Here is a 19,084-nt window from a genome sequence, read left to right as displayed (position 1 = left end):
ATTGATTGATTGAAACTAGTTCAATAAATATAATATGATTGTCATTCAAAAACATATTAGAATGCAAAAAAATCTAGAAATTAAATAATATAACATTTGATGTCTGTGATTTTAACTTCAGTGAAATGTTTTCAATGCCAAAACCTGTTTTTATGCCCTTAACATTTTTCACAATAGAAGTGTTTCAATGCCAATGTTTCTTTTTTCAGTTTCAGGGTGTTTTTTCAATGCCCAATTTTATTTTCAATACCAAACATTAAAGTCATAATTTTCGCTCCATATATGTGGCCCCTGAACTGAAATGAGTTTGACGCCCCTGAATAACTGTCTCTAAAAATCTCTACCGGCATCTAGTGGCCGTGAAAGCAGCATCCCCCGTGCGTCTCTACGTGTCCGCCGGCTACGTTCAACCCGCTCCCCGCTGCTTCCCGTTCTTCCACAGGAACAGCCGGCAGCAGCTCAGCGGTGTGTTCTTGCTGCCCAGCAGCTCAGCTCAACCATGGGGGAAATCATCCTGCCACGGCGTATGTTCCTCTGGTGCATGGCGGTCATCTATCTGACTGCTTTTGTTTCCCTCTACGTGCAGATACCAGGTGAGACTCCACACTGCTGACTGCGTTACAGCCATAGACTGTGTTACAGCTAAGCTCGCCCAACTTACTTCTGCTGGTATGTGTTAGCTTGTTAGCTGGAGGCTTGGCGCTCTGTCTGTCTGTCTGCGTGTCTGTGCTGTCAAATATGGAAAATAACAGATTATAAGTTTCTCTGCGGTGCAAGGAAAGTATCCCCTAAATCCTGGCTGATTTAACAAGCTAGCAGCTGCGTAGAGACAACCTGTGGCAAATACGCACGCATGCTGCCCGTGGTTTTAACTCCAGTACCCATGTTTTAGGGTTTTCAGGAAACGTCGCCCACGCCCATAAACTGAATCAAACTGTGGGGAATACTGATGTTAAATTGTATTTATGCACACTTGCACAGGGTTTAGTTCCTGTTCTTTATTACTGCATTGTAACTTTGCTTCAAGTGTATTCGATATTTTTAAAGAACATTTCAAAATTATTTTAAGATTTCGAAATGAGTGACTGAAGAGGAGCTGACAGAGAGATTGAAACTTTTAAAGCTAAACTGAATACGTATTTATTCAGTGTGGCTTAGGTACAGTGTGTAGGGTTTAACAATTGTATTACTAACCTTTTACTGTAATATTGATTTAAATGTTGCTGTTTTATTTTAGTAATTTTTAACTATTATCTTATTCTATTTGTATTTATGTATGTATTCATAATATTTATCTACTCAATTTTAGTGATACTTTTAGCCTTAGTTTTATTTTTCAACTCTTATCCTTACCCTTTTAAAATCTATTTATTTTAACTATTTGTATTCTTAATTTTGATGCTTTAACTTATTTTAATTACACATATTTTATTTTTGCTGTGCATTAGTCTCTATTTTTTTAAAGTATTTTAATTTTAATTTTTTTAATTTTTACTTTATTATTTGTATTATTATTATTATTATTATTATTATTATTATTATTATCATTGTTAAAATTATTAATTCCCCTAATATGTCTTGCCATTGTTTTATTTCTGCTTCTTTCTTGTTCTTCAATCGCTGTTAAGCACTTTGGTTGCATTTGAATTATATGAAAGGTGCTATATAAATAAAGCTTGATTGATTGATTGTTACAATGTTGCAATGTCATTTAGAAGACGTTTTTATCCAAAATGACGTACATACGAGAACAAGAACAACACAAGCAAAGATCTAGACAAGAGGAAACAAGATCAGTGTGGGTAACAAAGTGCTTCAAGTCCATTTGGATGCAGGTACAGCAAAGCAGTGTAAAGGCAATGCACAAAAGTAAATAAGGATCTTTTAAATTTTTTTTGTAAAATAAGGAACATCTACAATGAAGCAACCAAATCATTTAAGACCTTCCATTATCATCATCAACAATTAACATCACCACAATAATTACCAAAGTACCAAGTGCTGGGTCACTCCAGAGCTGAACACAGATTCCCAGAGTAGAGCAGGACAGTGCGAGTCAACTGTAGCTGGAAGACATGATCTGCCACTGGGGACAACAGTGGAGAGCAGTCTAGCAAAGTGCATAGTGCTTCCTAAAGAGCTGGGTCTTTAGCTGTCTTTTGAAAGTAGAGAGGGACTCTGCAGATCGAATGGAGTTGGCCAATCGATCTGATTGATTGAAACTAGTTCAAATGAGATATGTACTGCATGTCCTATCCATGTGTTGTGCATGCTTTGAAATGCAAATATGCTTCTATGTTAAAATAAATGCTTGTTTTCATGAAGTTGCTGCTGGCTGAGAAATTCAAAGAGGATCTAAACAGTCAACACAGACTTTACTGAACAGTGTGCAATGAACCTGAAATGAATTGTATAACATTCATCCAGATTAAGTTCCCTTCATTGTCACCAGATCCCTACGTTGTTGCACAATAAAGCTGAAGAAAACACACAAGAGCTTCAAACCACCAGATAAAGGAATATGATTATCTAAAGGTGTTGATCTCTTATGAGGGCTTAATGTTGTTGTTTCTCCTCCATGTTTGTGTTTATTTGTAGGACTCTATGGTAATGATGGGCTACTTCCTGCTCGCTGGCAGCTGCGATACAGTGGTAAACCTCTTGGGGATCAACTGCTGTCCTCTCCCACCCTGCTTTGGCTTGGACCTCAGCTTGGCCTGGACACGCACACCGCTATGGAGCTTCTGTGTCTTATAGGTGCTGCGCTAAGCCTCACTGCCACTCTCGTAGAGGCTTTCAGAGACAGTGTGGTGTTTTTCTGCCTCTGGGTCTTGTACCTGTCGATGTATCAGGTGAGTGTTGTCTGGATCTGGTTGTTTTTCTACAGGCTGTGGTCATGTTGTCTCTTCTTCTCTCACTACTTGTTGTTGTTGTTTCTTGTTTCAGGTGGGGCAGGTGTTTCTCTACTTCCAGTGGTGAGTCATTTGTAAAATTGTTATCTCTAATTAACACAGTAGTGCTCTTAACAGCAGCTTGTTAAAGGATGCAAGGATAGGTTTGGCGGTTTGCTGATAGGTTTATGTCATTGTCAGCCCGCTGTTTTTAACATCACTATGATGTTTGTCTCTGCTGCTGTGCAACAACACTGTTATCATCACTAAACTACAATGACAACACTGGTTTCATGTCCTCTGCTTTTCTCCTACTTGCTACTCCTTACATCTATTACATTGTCTTCTTGTACCTATCAATGTGCAGGGACAACTTGCTCCTGGAGACAGGTTTCCTCTGTATCCTCATTGCTCCTCTGACATTAATCCGAGGGTCACGAGGGGTCAGAGAACATGATCGTGTGACCTTCTGGTTAGTCCGCTGGCTGCTCTTCAGGCTCATGTTTGCCTCTGGCATTGTGAAGCTCACATCAAGATGTCCCACGTGGTGGGGCCTCACAGGTATATATGGTTATTTTGTATGTAGTGCTGATAGGGCTGTACCATAAATCGATTTAATCGATTAATCGCATTTTTGGTTTCAGGCGATTTAAAAAAAAAAAAAAAAATCTAGATTTTCTCTGTAACCTCCTCCACTTGTTTTCGGAGGCCTTAAAGTGATATTGTGTTTGAATTCAATGTTGGCAAAACTACCAAATGCACTTTTAAAGAAAAGTTTACAGTTTGCACTTGTTTTAGGTACACTGTGAGGACATAGGACTATTTAGCAAAGTCTTAGTTGTACTTTTCTTTTTTCAGAGAAAAAAACAAAATCGATTAAAATCTTAAATTGAGTTTTTTGTAAAAAAAAATTGGGGATTTTATTCCGAGGCCATATCACCCAGCCCTAAGTGCTGAAGAGTGGTTTTACTTTTAATGTGTCATGTAAAGGGTTGCAAAGGGGCGGGAAATTTCTGGAAAGTTTCCGGTAAATTTCCTTGGGAAGTTAAGCTGGGGAATTTTGAAATATTCCAAATTGGAAACTTTCCATGGGAATTATGGGAATTAAATGGGAATTGAGGGTAATTTAATGGAAAGGTATCATATCATTTCAATGCATAAATATTTGTTTTGTTTTAAGCAGACATCCACCAAAATTAGAAATCACCTATGCATCTGATGGAGGAATGCACAGTGCATTGAGGGGGCGTGGTCTCAATAGCCCTGCCATAAGCAGTGTGCTATGTGCATGTGATTGAGGAATAGCATAGATATTCAACTGTACTTACATGATATCTGATTGTTTTAGTCAGGATTATGGTAAAATATATTTTCCCCAACTATATTTAAGGTCCCTATTAAGAGCCAACCTTCAATTTAGTGAAGTCCTGGTTTATTCCCATTAATTCCCATGGAAAGTTTCCAACTTTGAAAATTCATGGAATTTTGCAACCCTAGTCATGTATTTGTTTAATTCTGCAAAAAGACTTGACATCAGATTTCACCAGTTTGTAAGAAAGGATGCAGAAGATCAACGCTCTATACTTTGTATTTGTGTACTGTAGTGAAATAACAGGATGTCATCTATTGTCTGTTTTTCATTTTTCATTTGATTGACTTTGTTTTGTGTGTTGATCAGCTCTGACATATCACTATGAAACTCAGTGTATCCCCACGCCGGCGGCCTGGTTTGCTCATCAGTTACCAGTGTGGTGGCAGAAGTTAAGTGTGATGGGGACTTTCATCATAGAGATCCCTATCCCTTTCCTTTTCTTCAGCCCTCTGCGCAGACTGCGGATCGGTGCCTTTTACCTGCAGGTTGGTAGAAATTGAAGTGTTATTTCTGATGTATAATATTTGTGGAATGTTTATCAGTTCATCATCTCTGTTTAGTTCTATTTTTTTATTTACTGCTTTCTTAGGATTTGTGTATTGTATTTCATTTTAACATATCAGCATTTGTGTTTTCTTTTTCTTTTTTTGTAATTCTCTTTTTATTGAGATATCTTGTCATTATTACACTTTACAATACATCTTAAAAACATGAATATTTCATTACTTTTTAATAAAACAAAATACATATAAACTAAATTAAAAAAATTAAAAACACAAAATACAACAACCTGATAATAATAGGATGTCGTTAACACATCTAGTGAGAATTTACCTTGATGAAAATATATATCCAAATATTTTAATTCTCAAAACACTTTTCTTTTATCAGTCATATAAATCAACTGGCCCTTCTTTAAAATTACATTTTAAGGAATAGACATAAGCCAAGAGACAGGACCAGAAGAAAAGTAAATAAATAATATAAGTAAAGTAAATAAGATAAATAAAGTAAAATAAAATACAACAATAATTATATGATAAAACAAGAATTAATATAATGACAGTGATAATAAAATTAACAATAGGAATACCAATAACACTTAGAAATCTGTAGCAGTGAACCAAGGGGATGTTAGTTTGCATATAAGCAGTTGTGTTTTTAGAAAGATATTTGTTTTTTTGGGCCACGTAAAATCATTGCGGAGGGTATTTTGGAGCAGTTATTTTTATAAACAAAAATATTTTTTAGTGAAAAAGTTAAAGTTATATTCTTTTTTCAGTAAATACATATGATTAAACTTGTACTCACTGAAAGGTAATGTAAAGAAGGCCTGGATGACTTTAGTAATGCTCACTACTGTTTTTATAATAAAGATAGATTTGGGTCCCTGGACCAGATGTGGGAATTGAATAAAGAAACGTGAGTAAGGTCAATACATTTTTTACAAAAACATTAGTATTGGAATTGGCTATTGGGTTAATAGTCATTTTTAGCAATAGAATAGATTTTTATTTATTTATTTAACCTTTATTTAACCAGGTGAGTTAATTGAGAACCAATTCTCATTTGTACGACCTGGGCGAAAAAGGCAACACAGGTGGCAAGACAATAAATAAAAACAAAACAAAAAACAGAGAGGACAATACAATACAAACATATGACAGCAGTGAACAACTTAAAAGCAATTTAAAAGCAAGTGCAGTGATGTTGAGTTATGGGTGTAATAAGTTTTTGAAAGTGGCGAGTGGAATGAGAGAGATCATCTTATAGGCCCTGACTGTCTCAATCGGAGGATCACCAGTCTATAGCAAGAAAAATGATTGTTTCTTTCATAATAAAAATAAAATAACAATTATAATAATGGTATATTAATTCTAGACATGTTTCTGTTTTTCTCTCTCGTAGGTGATCCTTCAAGTGCTCATCATTTTGACCGGCAACTACAATTTCTTTAACCTGCTGACCTTGGCCCTGTGCTTGTCACTTCTGGATGATCAGCATGTTAATTTCCTGCTACGCAAGACAGACAAGACCAGCAGCAACAGTGGTATGAAAAGTGTTAATACTTCATACACGTGCAGACTGAACAGATCTGTTAGGTTAACAAAAGGGAACACCAGTATCATTATTCCCAGGGAGGGTTTGCTCAAAAATAGCTCCAACATGGCCTAGAAATTCATTGAACTCTCAGCAATTGGGAATGTTGCCTAGAACAGTATCTACATAGGGATGCATGATGAAAACCTGATTGTTGTTTTTCCACTCTGTCATAGTTTACTGACAGAGTGTCATCATTCTCTCTCTCGGTTCTGACAGACTCCAGGCTGTGGTCGTGGCTCTGTTACCTGCTGGAGCTGGCAGTCTGGGCTCTTCTCATCCTCGGGTCGATTGTTTTCTTTGACCTGCAGCTGGGTACATCAAAGAATGTCATCACCTCCAGGACAGGTGTGTGAATGTTTAATTAAACAGGAAACAGACAATCACATTTTGCAGTTTTTATTGTTAACATTTGTGTCCTTGCAGCATTCACATACCATCAGTTTAACCAGTTCCTGAAAACTGTTACCATCCCCTGCATCTGGATGGGTGTCCTCTCCCTCACTTGGGAGATGATCACTGCCATGTTCAGGTAAGGCTCCTTGTGTGAGCTTGGATGCTTGATGATGTGACTTGTGTTTTCTAGATTTCATATAAGTGTGCTCCTTGTTATAATAAAAAAAAGTATTATTGTGCAGTAGAAACACTTGAATATACATGTACTATGTTGTTTGCTAGGTGTGCCTGTGTCTCTGGTTTCCTAAGGAGGTTTTGTGGAACTGTTCAGTGGACTTTGTTTGCTGCTGCCGCTGCTGCAATGTTCACAGTTAGCCTGGTGGGTGCTTCTTAACAAACCGTAACAGTCATATTTAATCTCAGAAAGTAAACATAGCATTAGCTTAAACCTCACTAATAGACAGCTACCATATACATATCATCAATGCTGATTGAAATCTGTACTTTCCCCCTTTTTTTCATGCTTTGTCTTTTGTAAACATCTCTCATGTATTTTTGCTACAATTTGACCCACGTATTTTCTCTCAAACCAACACATTTTTATGTTCCAGATCCCCTTCTCATATATAGAGTACGATTCGAATGCCAGGCTGTGGCCAGGTGTGCGTCAGGCCTATGACCTAGTGGATCGCTATCAGCTAGTCAACTCATACGGCCTGTTCAGGAGGATGACCGGGGTCGGTGGGCGACCAGAGGTCGTTATTGAGGGGAGTAATGATGGTGTCGCGTGGACGGTGAGGGATAAACCTAACATGGCTTATACACATCTAAATTTGCCTGTTAATGACTGTGTATAATGACAGGACTGCACTGCTTATTTATTAATTTTTTCTTTATATATACTTTATTTTTATTTATTTTCATTTCAGAAAACAATTATAGAACAATACATAAACACACAAACATTTTCAGGGGCATTTCTAGTATGCGAGACCTCCCTCTTAGTCACTTCGAAACAGTTCAGTTATTTGTTGTGGGTATGTCCTTTGAGCTTTAGTTGGTACATCAGCTCTTACATTACATAGATATCTTAAATGATTTCAAACCAGTGCTCTTTATTCTGGGGTTCCACTTTGTACCAGTTTCTGGTTATAGCTTTTTTACTGGCTATGAGTAAAAATCAGATACCTGTCCTTTCCTTGAACAGTCTCTTAAAGTTTCCCAAGTACATGACAACACAACTGTTTGGAACCTCATAACCTGTAATGTCCTTTATAGTCCTATATACAACATCCCATAATGGTTTTCTCTTAGAGCAGTTCCAGAAAACATGTGAGTGGTTGGCCTCTAGGCCACCACAGAGCCTCCAGCATGGCTGAGGTGTTTGTAGCTGCCTACTCTTCATCTGGGGGGGTTGTAAAAAACCTAGTGAGGTTTTCCATCCAAACTCGCTTATTCATTTCTACATGTTGTTAAAGATGCTCCCTTTGAATTGCTTACTGTTTAAAAGTATGCAGACTAACTGTACTGTATCTTTTAGTTTAAAGTAATTTTTTTAGTCTGAATCTTTTTTTCCTCCTAGGAAATTGAGTTCATGTATAAGCCAGGCAACCTCAGTGCACCTCCCCGTGTGGTGACACCCCATCAGCCCAGATTGGACTGGCAAATGTGGTTTGCCGCCCTAGGAAGTCATACGCAGGCTCCATGGTTCACCAGCCTCATATATAGACTGCTCCAAGGCAAAACAGATGGTAAGCACTCCAGAGAGAATGTAGCACTCTTTTTTTTTCTCCTCCATAAAGGATAATTCATACTGAATCAAATGGAGCAGAAAACCACCACTTCACAGCTTTTTATCAGGTTTAAAGTATGCTGCACTTCTTGCACCACACAATCAATGATGTCAGAAACGGGGCATGCTGTTTCGTTACAGTTTCCAAATCAAACAACGTGTTTCTCTGAAATGTTATTCAACCCTTTTACATATTATTTTCCTCATGCAGTGGGTGTGTCAGAGGTTTTACCCAATCAGCAGCAAGGTGTACGGTGTTCCCATCTCATGAAAATGGCAGTGAACTTGTGCAACACAACATAAACATTCATGAAAATAAACATTTTGATTGTTTTGTTGGGCATGAATGAGTCCCAGCTGTTTAACCATTGTGATCTTATATGGTTTATCAGTAGAAGGGCTGAGATGGTTAGAAAAGCAGGTCTCTGATCATTGTAATATTGAAGCTGTACTCTCGGTAGTGTCTGATCAGTGTAAATAGCTGTTCTCTAATAGCACTTGAAATGTTATCTTTGCTGCCCCCTAGAGTTATTATCAAGAAATGCATGTTGCAGACACCAGTGTACACAATGCTGCACTGTTTTTCACTTTTAGTTGGAAAATATAAATGTAGTCAAAGATAATAACGGTAATGTTTGATTAAAAAATCCAGTTGGTAGTATCTTAGGGAATGTTTTCAAACCCACTTAATATATTATTTGAAAGGATGACACAGCTTTGTATTTTTTTTCTGCTATATTTTTCAAAGAGCAAGCAGTTATCTTCAAAGCTTTGTTTTGTGTTCTGCAGTGATAGAGTTGATCCAGAGCGATGTATCTCAGTATCCATTCTACAAGCAGCCTCCTACCTACCTTCGAGCCCACCGCTACAGATACTGGTTTACTGAACCAAAGGCTGATGGGTCAGTGCTCTCTTTATTTTTGTCCTCCATCTTCTTGGTTTGTAAATGTACTAAAAAAAAATCTCTTCATCTCCTGGCTGAAATATGTTAATCAAAACTATTCAGAATCTGTTTAGAATTACATAGATTTATTTATAATTTATAATTTGTAATATAATTTATATACAGTATTTCACAAAAATGAGTATACCTCTCACATTTCTTCTAAAGATGATGCACAAGAAAGCCCGCAAACAGTTTGCTAAAGACAAGCAGACCACAAGACATGGATTACTGGAACCATGTCTTGTGGTCTGATGAGACCAAGATAAACTTATTTGGTTCAGAAGGTGTCAAGCATGTGTGGTGGCAACCAGGTGAGGAGTACAAAGACAAGTGTGTCTTGCATGCAGTCAAGCATGGTGGTGGGAGTGTCGTGGTCTGGGGCTGCATGAGTGCTGCCGGCACTGGGGAGCTACAGTTCATTGAGGGAACCATGAATGCCAACATGTACTGTGACATACTGAAGCAGAGCATGATGCCCTCCCTTCAGAAACTGGGCCGCAGGGCAGTACTCCAAAATGATAACGACCCCAAACACACCTCCAAGACGTCCACTGCCTTGCTAAAGAACCTGAGGGTAAAGGTGATGGAGTGACCGAGCATGTATCCAGACCTAAAACTTATTGAGCATCTGTGGGGCATCCTCAAATGGAAGGTGGAGGAGCGCAAGGTTTCTAACATCCACCAGCTCCGTGATGTCATCATGAAGGAGTGGGAGAGGATTCCAGTGGCAACCTGTGAAGCTCTGGTGAACTCCATGCCCAAGATGGTTAAGGCAGTGCTGGAAAATAATTTGGACATTTTAACTTAGGGGTGTACTCACTTTTGTTGTCGGTGGTTTAGACATTAATGGCTGTGTGTTGAGTTATTTTGAGGGGACAGTAAATTTACACTTTTATACAAGCTGTATACTGACTACTTTACATTATATCAAAGTGTCATTTCTTCAGTGTTGTCCCATGAGAAGATATAATTAGATATTTGCAGAAATATGAGGGGTGTACTCACTTTTGTGAGATACTGTATATATATTTTTGCTGCATTAGTCTGCAGTTTGTCATTTTTAAACTTGCACTCAATATTTAAATTCTTCTCTCTCAAACTGTTCTAACTAGAAAAATGAAGTATTGTTCTCAGGTTATGTTTGTCTGGTCTTTATTTGCAGGTCTTACCCACAGCGTTGGTGGAGGAGGGTCTATGATGAGGAATTTTACCCCACAGTGCACCTTGGTAACACTTATCTAGAGGGCATGCTCAACCAGTATGGACTAAAGGTGAATTAATCCTAACCCTGATACACCAGTGCACACATTGTCATAGATATTTCATGCAGCAGAAGTCTGGTATTGATTAATAGTAATATATCTTTAATCACGTCTAGGACAAATCGCCTCCTCGTCTATCCCACACCCCCGTTGCCAAGGCAGTGAGGTGGGTACGCTCCCAGGTCAGAGGTGCTCCTACTCACACACTAATCTGGACCCTGATCGCCTGCAGTGCTATCCTCTGTCTGCTCCGAGGATTACAAAACAGGAACAAACATCCAGAAAAGGATCCCCTTTGTCCAGCTGGGAGCGGTCACACAGAAAAAGCACCTGATGGATCCTCAGACTACTGCAGGGAGTCAGTTGAAGAGAAGGAGGAGGAAGATGGAGAGGACAGTGAGGATGAGGTGGAGGAGGATGAGGATGAGGAGGAGGGGAATGGAGAGGAGAAAGACTCTGCAGGTGACGAGGTAGAGGAAAAAGAGGAGGAGGAGGAAGACGACGAGATATAAAAAGGTTTCTGAATGAAAAGGTTTTGAAAAGGATGCAGGTAATCCTGTAGTTGTAGACTATTCTCACCAGCTGCCTTCGTAAAATGTCACCAGAATGACCAAAGAAGTTTTTCTGTGTATATTTGTATTTCCTGATCAGCCAATTGTGGAAGAATATGTTTATCTGCCTTCTGCCCTACTACCTACTGCGGTGCATTGATCATTCACCAGATATATCACAATCATGTAACTCATCATCATGTATTTCAGCAGATCTTTAAAGATATTTTGATCTTCCCTGGTTGGCTCTGACTCAGGTTGAACACTTAAAAGAAAAGTATGTAGAAAAATGTTAAAAGCGGTGAAAAATATCACATTTAAAAAGTATGTTGGGCTCCCTTTGACCCATGTAGGGTTAATTTGTATCACTCCTTCTCTTTTGTTGGTGGTGTCTGTTGTTGCACTTGTTTGTAATCACAGGTACATGCATGTTAATTTTGTTCTTGTCACTGTGGTCTCTTGCTGTATGTACAGATCTACACACACTAAAGTGTCTTTTGTCTGTGTCAGTGTTAGAAATGAAACATCACACGTTGATGTTGAACATTTTAAAGGGTTTTTTATGACATTAAAAAATACTAAAATAGATGCTTCTCTTATCTTTTATGTGAATTTAAATTACACTGAATTTTAAGATATATTTGGTATATATAGAAGCCTAAATTGTCAGTTTCTACTAAGATAAAATACAAGTTATGATGTCAGTATTTTGAAAGAGATACAAATTGTATTGAAACACATTTCAAGTAATATTAGTGTTGAGTTACAGGAAATTCTACTTTAGTGTTACAATAAAACAATTACATGTCAACTCATTTTGTTATTCTACATATGCAATCTCTATATAAATGAATTCTCTGTTGTCCTTTTCACCACTTCAGTATTCCAGGACAGTACTTGTCAATCAGAGACTGATAGTATGGCTTCAGCTTGTCGACGTCAGGCAGGTCAGTGGTCTTTGTGTACAGGTCAAATTTGCTGTGGAGGGTGGGGGGTGGAGGATGAATGTTAAAGGCAGTCAATGGAGGATTTACATATATGTGTGAGAGGAAGATACTCACTTGAACTCTTTGACCCAGGGCATCATCTGCAAGTCTTTGTCATCACACAGATGCATGTAGTCTTCATGGGAGTGCCAGGGGTAAAATGAATGATAGCGAATCATATACAACCCCTGAAGAGAGACAGAAAGAAAGAACTGGGTCAGACAGAACAGCTGCAGGCGAGGAAAGGAATATTTGGTTTTAAAAGACTTAAAACATGCTCACAAAAACTGTTACTTCCATTTGTGTGTAAATTTTGAAGTAGGCTGTTACTCTTATACCTAAATCTACTCACCTCCTCTGGGATGGAGCAGTTGTTGAACTTCATAACTTGGTAAAGATACTCTGAAAACATCAGTGCAGGAATTCAGGCATAGATAAACATGGTCTAACATAATTGTAATGTACGGTGGCCCTGAAGGGCAAAACAATTTACAAAAGATGAAACACTTTTACAAAGTTGGAGACAAATTTACATTTTGGAAAACATTTTTACATTTTAAAAAACAAAATTACATCAGAAAAACACTTTTACCAAGGCCCAAACAAATTTACATTTAAGGAAACAAATTTACAAAAGATGAAACACTTTTACCATTTCTGAAACAAATCAACATTTCACTTTTACGGAAAGGGAATGTACCAAATACCGGAAGTGATCGAGTGAGGGGTCATTTAATTTGTTTTGATGGAGAGAAACCAAACGGACATGGACATGGTTTACGTATTAGGACATCCTCGGGTCTCAGGGAGAGGTGTCAGACCTAACGGTAAAAGTGTTCAATCGTTTGTAAATTTGTCTCCAACTTTGTAAAAGTGTTTCATCTTTTGAAAATATATTTTGTCCCTCAGGGCCACCGTATATTGACATTTTTCATGTAGATAGAAATATGTCCTACATCTGCTGGAACAAAAATAAGTACATGCTTCCATATATCTGACCACAACACACATAAACATACTAGTGCTAAAAAAATACAAGTTTTGTGTAAACGTTCTTTCAATGCCATATTCTAGTTCTTAAATTAGCTATGGATATTTATGCTTTTGATGTGTAACAGCAGAGTCTGTGTGTGCCTGATTGTGTCTTACCATCATGGCCCCAGGACATGAAGATATTGCTGAGCCCACAGTTTGGCTTATAGATCCCATATTCAGTACTTGAGAGAGAGGGGAAAAAAAAAACACTGTGGCAAATACTAGAACAGACTGTTGTTCACAGGCTTTGAATATTGAACATGAAAATACCTACTTGTACATGGGATTTTTTTCATCAGGGTTATCCAGGAAGGTGCTGTCCCTGAACACAATTGAGTTTTGAAACTTGCAGCCAACAGGGAAGGTGTCTCCCACTACAGCCCACTGAAGAGTGCACATACAGACTGCTGTTAGCAGGATTTAGATCTTGGTGTAGATATAATGCTGATATTCAGTTCAAGGATGCTAAGTTTGAATTAAATTGTAAGGCTGTGGTTGTGATGCTATGTTCCTCTGTGTTGAGCTGGTTGCTTACCTGAGGTTCATCACGGAGAGCCATGATCTTCCCAACATCGTGGATCAGACCCACCAACTGGAACCAGTCTGAGGACAGACAGTGAAAACAGATGATTATCAGCTGTTTGTATGTGCTTCTACATAGTTATTGTGTGTGTGTTTGTTTGTTTCCATCTCTCTCCCTGTTATGGTTTACCTTTGTCAGGGTGTGCCTGGCGGATTCCTTCAGCAGTTTGGAAGGCGTGGAAAGAGTTGGGGAAGTCCACATCAGGATCAGACTCATCCACTAACTGGTCCAGAGACATGATGACATCCATCATTCCCATCTCGGAGTGGTTGCAACCAGACCATTCAGAGTGCTGCAGGAAGGTAAGAGTCAAGTATTACTTTCAATTAAATGTTAAGGGAAGGTTGACCAGGTCTGCAATTTGTGCATCTGTAGCTGGATAGATGAATCAGTGTTGATTTGAACAGGTCATTGTAGATGAAACTGAAAGGGCGCCCTTTTTTTTAAAAACACTTCTAAAACGGCCAACAGAGAGGAAACTACGGCTAAGTCGTGAACACAGGAGAGTGTCTCTATGTAACCTTTGAGTAAAAAAAAGGGGATAAGCAAACATTTAGGTCTGACGTAACTCTTAACTTTTTTGGGGGGGACGATTGTTTGCTTAGTCTGGCAGGATCACTGTGTCACAAACAAACCACATTACATAAAACAGTTAATTACATAAGAAAAGTCAGTGGACACTTAATAGTTTGCTGATTTACTCGCCTTTTTATTCACAAAGTCCAGCGTCTGGTTGGTGTGCATCAGCTTGTATGTGTTGAACACACGATCAATAATACTTCCACTCTATAACACACACACACACACAGACACAGATACACACACAAACACACACACACACACACACACACACACACACACAGTACACAAATACAGAAACAGGATCAGGGCCATAGAAACATTTTTTGGCAATAACATATTTCAAAATATTTTATGTTTCCATGCTTATGTTTGCTTAATGTCATATTTTAAATTGGATGTTTTCTGACAAGGTATGGCGTTATGGAATTAACTTGATATTGGATCTACAATTAAATGTTGGGCATACGGGCATCCTGCGAGGGTGTCAAGAGGTCTGAGCCAGCTTCGGGCTGCGACTAGACACAGAAAAGACTCAATGTATGAGTCTTAATCCTTGGGAAGAAGTTCTGAGATAAATGATTAAAGGTTCATTTCGGTTAAGACAAGACCAGTTGTGATTCTGTGTCCCGCGGGACAGTAAGACTCTGCAAGGAAGGACTTCAGAGCAGCGAAGGAGGCTGATTATTTATAGTAATCCCTCCTAATTAAAATAAAAACAAGACCCAACACTATTTACCATGTACGTTAAGTTACATGATTACACACACACAGAGAGAGAGAGAGAGAGAGAGAGAGAGAGAGAGAGGATCAAACATAACTGGCCGCATATAAATTGTAAATTTTTGAAGGGTTTGCTGTATGTTTTTGTTGATTGTTACTGTTCTGGTTTTTTTTTTTAACTCTGTAAAGCACTTTGAATTGCTCTATGTATGAATGGTGCTTTATAAATAAACTTGCCTTGCCTTGCCTTGCCATATTTTGTTGTGAGGTCCAACATTTATCACTTATCTTACTTTCAACTACTACATAACAAAAAGAGGCGTTTTTTAATTCTGGTAGCATTTACACTGACCCACCAATAATTTTGCCCATTTAAAGATGTGATATATGGAAAATACTACTACACTATGTTTAAGAAAACAATACTCCATAAAATGTTGTGTTAACATACTATGTAGTTACAAATAATCATGGTATTTAAAGAAATAACACAAGTTTCTGTGCCAGCCCAAACTACAGGTGTTAAGGAGCTTAGATAATTCCAAAAACAAGTTAAAGAGACATTAAATAATCATTTTGGTTATGTTTTATTATACAATAAATTGTAACATGGTTTAATCAGTACACATAGATAAGAATTTAAGCATCTATCGAATGAGAAATAAAAAATATCAAGTTTTTTGAAGGTTGTAGTTTTTTGCAGATGCTAAGTGTGTTTTTACACATGTAGTAGACAGTACCCCTTAATCATAAATGTGCCAATAACCCTGTTTTTCCCTTTTGAAGCGTTCCCAGATTATGAAAAAGCTTTGAAAGCTTACCTCGAAGTTTCTGTATTCTTCCTTTCCTTTGATTTCATTCGTCTCTAGATTTGGCCGATATGCTAGAGAGGGATCTGGACCCTGCATCAAAAATAACAGACATCATGTTTTTCAAAGATAAAAAAAGCCACTTAAATAGTTAACGATGATAGCATATGACCAGTATTTGCATTAAATCCACATGTACCACGTTGATGACCCTCATGGTTGACAGATGAAGTCTGTTGCTGTGGTGTGTTGGTCTCCTGGAGCTCACTGCTGTGTTTTGACCTCTCCCATATATATATACACACAGCACCGTACATATCCTGTCTGTTTAAACTCCTTCAACCTTCACTGTACACCTACAAAGGAAGGGTCTGCACAAATATCCTGTCACACTTTAACTAAACCTCTACTAACGGGGTGTCCTGTGTTGAACCTTGGCCTTGTGTACGTGCGTTTGTCCTCAGAGTTTTCTCAGTGATCAGCAGGTTTCAAATTTGGGCTGATGCAGGATGACGCAGTACTTCTTGGCTCCATATTTTACTTGTTTATTTACCTTTTCTATTAACCATGTATTTACAATTAAAAAGAAGTAGGTTTACATTGATAAAAAGCTAAACCTACCTATTTACGCATTTATTAGTTTCCTTTCCACTAGGGCTACTCAATTAAATATTTGGTCGGGACAGATTTTCAGACTAAGGACATGAGATGGGCCGGACATTTTTAGCAGACAGTGAGCAAAGTTAACCATTTAAAAGGAAAACAAATAGATAAGATAACAAACACACTGGATGTTTATGAACGTATTGCCACATCCAAAAGGGCGTAAACACAATAAAAGAAAAGTACTTCAGCTCAACCTATGCTGAAATACTGCTTCTTTAAATTTTACATTACAGTTGCTTTCGGGCCACTCGAGGGTTGCTTTCAGGCCGCATGTGGCCCGCAGGACGCTAATTGAATAGAGCTAAACTAGATGCACCTACACACTCAATAAACTCTCTCAAATACACACACAAATGCACATGCAAACCTCAAAATTTAAAAATCTTCCATGATTTGATTTCTTTCTTTCTTTCTTTATTAGGATCCCCATTAGCTTCCACATTGTGGTTGCTACTCTTCCTGGGATCCCCACAACAAAACAAAAACAAGAAAAACAATTATTTAAAATCACACATTATCCATAAAACAAAGATGCAATAGCAAAATCAAGAATGAAAATGAAAATAAACTAAGTATCTGAGCAAATAAACGACGAGTAGCATTAAACTAAAAAATAATGGAAACTAAACCAAAATTGTTACAAACACACCAAAAAATTAATAAAACAAAGACTTTCAAAACAGTGCTTACATAATAACGTCTATGAGGAATTTAGCAGCATTTGTTTAAGTGACTTTTTAAAAGAAAATCTGTTTTTGATCATTCTTATGTTGGTGGGGAGTTGATTCCAGGCAGAGGAACCTCTAAAAAGAACAGATCTCATCATTCAGTTAGTTCTAGGACTTGGTGTTAGCAGATAACCAGTGCTCACATGACGTGTCGTATACCTATGATTAAAACCAGAATATTTGAGGATATCACAAAAGAACTGTGGTGTGTTATTCCATATAACAGTTTGCATAAATGACAGGAGACGTAATTTTAATTTAGCCTCCACAGTTAGCCAATATAATCTTTTATGCATCTCAAGCACATTAGTATGAAAAGAACAGTTCAGAGCCAATTTGGCAGCTCTATTTTGTACAACTTGAAGTCTTTTTAGACGTTTTTCAGCAGCACTTGACCAGATAAGCGGACAGTACTCATTGTGTGACAGAACAAGTGACCTAACAACATATTTCATGACAGAAGGTGGAACAAATCCAGAACATTTCTTGATTTTTATTTCTTGGCACAGATCTGATTACATGATCAAATGTTACAGTTGACTCTTGTTTGAAACAAACAAACACACCGACTGACTGCAACTGGTTGTAGAAGGAAATCTGTTCTGTTTGTTAATCCAAAGTTGACAGAAGTGTTCAAACAAGCTTGAGTCGATGACCCAGTCCTCTTGATTTATTAAGTCCCTTCAGCCAAACATACTAAATTGTCTGGGCATCACTCAAAGGGGGTCACCATGTACACCTATCATATACTTGGGACTGAATGCATAAATTTAATAGTCGTGGTAATAACTGCTTTGATAGAAAGAGAAAATGCACATTAGATCTTAATGTGATGGACTATTTGATGGATTTATGTATGATTTTAGAAGATTCACCTTTTTTTTTTAAAAAAATACTCCTACAGATTTAGAAATAAATCAGTGCCTTTACACACATATCTACACATACAGCAACAAATATCTGAAAGGAGGAAGTATATTATGCAAATTTTTTTTTTGTTTTAGTAGGATTATTGTAACATGGCAAAAACACTAAAAATCCAATTGATGAGCTTCTTCATTCACCACGGTTAATCATTACTATTGTTTTCACATTCACAGCAGTCAAAGGGTCAAGAACGCTCATAAATTTTCTCTTCTGTTTGAGTAAAGTGTGTCCAGGGGTGGAAGAGATACAGTCCAATACTGAAATCTGATTGGCTATCTTAGATGCCCTGAAAAGTGTTGATTTAGACTGATGTGCTCTACAAATGAGGTGCCTGCCAAACTCTGAAAAATATACTCTGTCTGAAAATGTGGAAATTAAGAATCTAGCTTTTTTCTTTTGCTTGTCCTTTACCATGGATGAAAATAACAGATATATTTGACCTTGTACTTCTTACTTCCTTTTTTGTGTCCTTTTGTGTTGCCATGTAAATAATTGTGTATACCTGATAATTTGGAGCACTGCAGCCCCCCCCCCCCCACACACACACACACACCCACACACACACACACACACACCACTCACAAGGTAGAGCAGAGAGGTGTAATGTTGTGAATGTGACAAATTCTGTGGCAATGGTCAGTTATCTCTTCCTTGCCGTGTGCGTGTGCGTGTTAGTTTGTGTGTGTGTGTGTGTGTGTGTGTGTGTGTGTGTGTGTGTGTGTGTGTGGTAGTAGAAGT

At 37.9% G+C, this 19,084-nt stretch overlaps 2 protein-coding genes across 2 annotated transcripts; one reads left to right on the top strand and one right to left on the bottom strand.

Moving 5' to 3' along the window:
• Positions 1-364: 364 nt before the first annotated feature.
• lmf2a (lipase maturation factor 2a) lies at positions 365-11,898 on the top strand. Its single transcript, XM_034685918.1, has 14 exons — positions 365-593; positions 2,599-2,852; positions 2,947-2,975; positions 3,259-3,452; positions 4,570-4,748; positions 6,172-6,313; positions 6,583-6,711; positions 6,790-6,895; positions 7,042-7,138; positions 7,371-7,553; positions 8,342-8,510; positions 9,341-9,452; positions 10,660-10,768; positions 10,876-11,898. The coding sequence occupies exons 1-14, from the start codon at positions 500-502 to the stop codon at positions 11,269-11,271; spliced, it is 2,193 nt and encodes a 730-aa protein (XP_034541809.1). The 5' UTR covers positions 365-499; the 3' UTR covers positions 11,272-11,898.
• Positions 11,899-11,905: 7 nt separating this feature from the next.
• miox (myo-inositol oxygenase) lies at positions 11,906-16,436 on the bottom strand. Its single transcript, XM_034685919.1, has 10 exons — positions 16,225-16,436; positions 16,038-16,118; positions 14,620-14,700; positions 14,044-14,206; positions 13,867-13,934; positions 13,606-13,715; positions 13,446-13,513; positions 12,649-12,698; positions 12,372-12,484; positions 11,906-12,288 (listed from the first exon to the last, which is right to left on the bottom strand). The coding sequence occupies exons 1-10, from the start codon at positions 16,240-16,242 to the stop codon at positions 12,180-12,182; spliced, it is 861 nt and encodes a 286-aa protein (XP_034541810.1). The 5' UTR covers positions 16,243-16,436; the 3' UTR covers positions 11,906-12,179.
• Positions 16,437-19,084: the final 2,648 nt, after the last annotated feature.

Source organism: Notolabrus celidotus, chromosome 6 (assembly GCF_009762535.1).
Source record: "Notolabrus celidotus isolate fNotCel1 chromosome 6, fNotCel1.pri, whole genome shotgun sequence".
In the NCBI taxonomy this organism is placed as follows: domain Eukaryota; kingdom Metazoa; phylum Chordata; class Actinopteri; order Labriformes; family Labridae; genus Notolabrus; species Notolabrus celidotus.
Note: the sequence above shows the minus strand (reverse complement) of the source record. Positions and strands in the feature narration are given on the sequence as shown.

What these genes read in the sequence shown, in the direction of transcription:
- lmf2a (XM_034685918.1), top strand. Translation starts at nt 500, where the DNA reads ATGGGGGAAATCATCCTGCCACGGCGTATGTTCCTCTGGTGCATGGCG. An exon ending in CCTCTACGTGCAGATACCAG is followed by an intron (nt 594 to 2,598) that starts GTGAGACTCCAC and finishes GTTTATTTGTAG; the next exon opens with GACTCTATGGTAATGATGGG. An exon ending in TGTACCTGTCGATGTATCAG is followed by an intron (nt 2,853 to 2,946) that starts GTGAGTGTTGTC and finishes TTCTTGTTTCAG; the next exon opens with GTGGGGCAGGTGTTTCTCTA.
- miox (XM_034685919.1), bottom strand. An exon ending in CTCTCCGTGATGAACCTCAG is followed by an intron (nt 13,716 to 13,866) that starts GTAAGCAACCAG and finishes TGCACTCTTCAG; the next exon opens with TGGGCTGTAGTGGGAGACAC. An exon ending in CCCTGGGTCAAAGAGTTCAA is followed by an intron (nt 12,289 to 12,371) that starts GTGAGTATCTTC and finishes CACCCTCCACAG; the next exon opens with CAAATTTGACCTGTACACAA.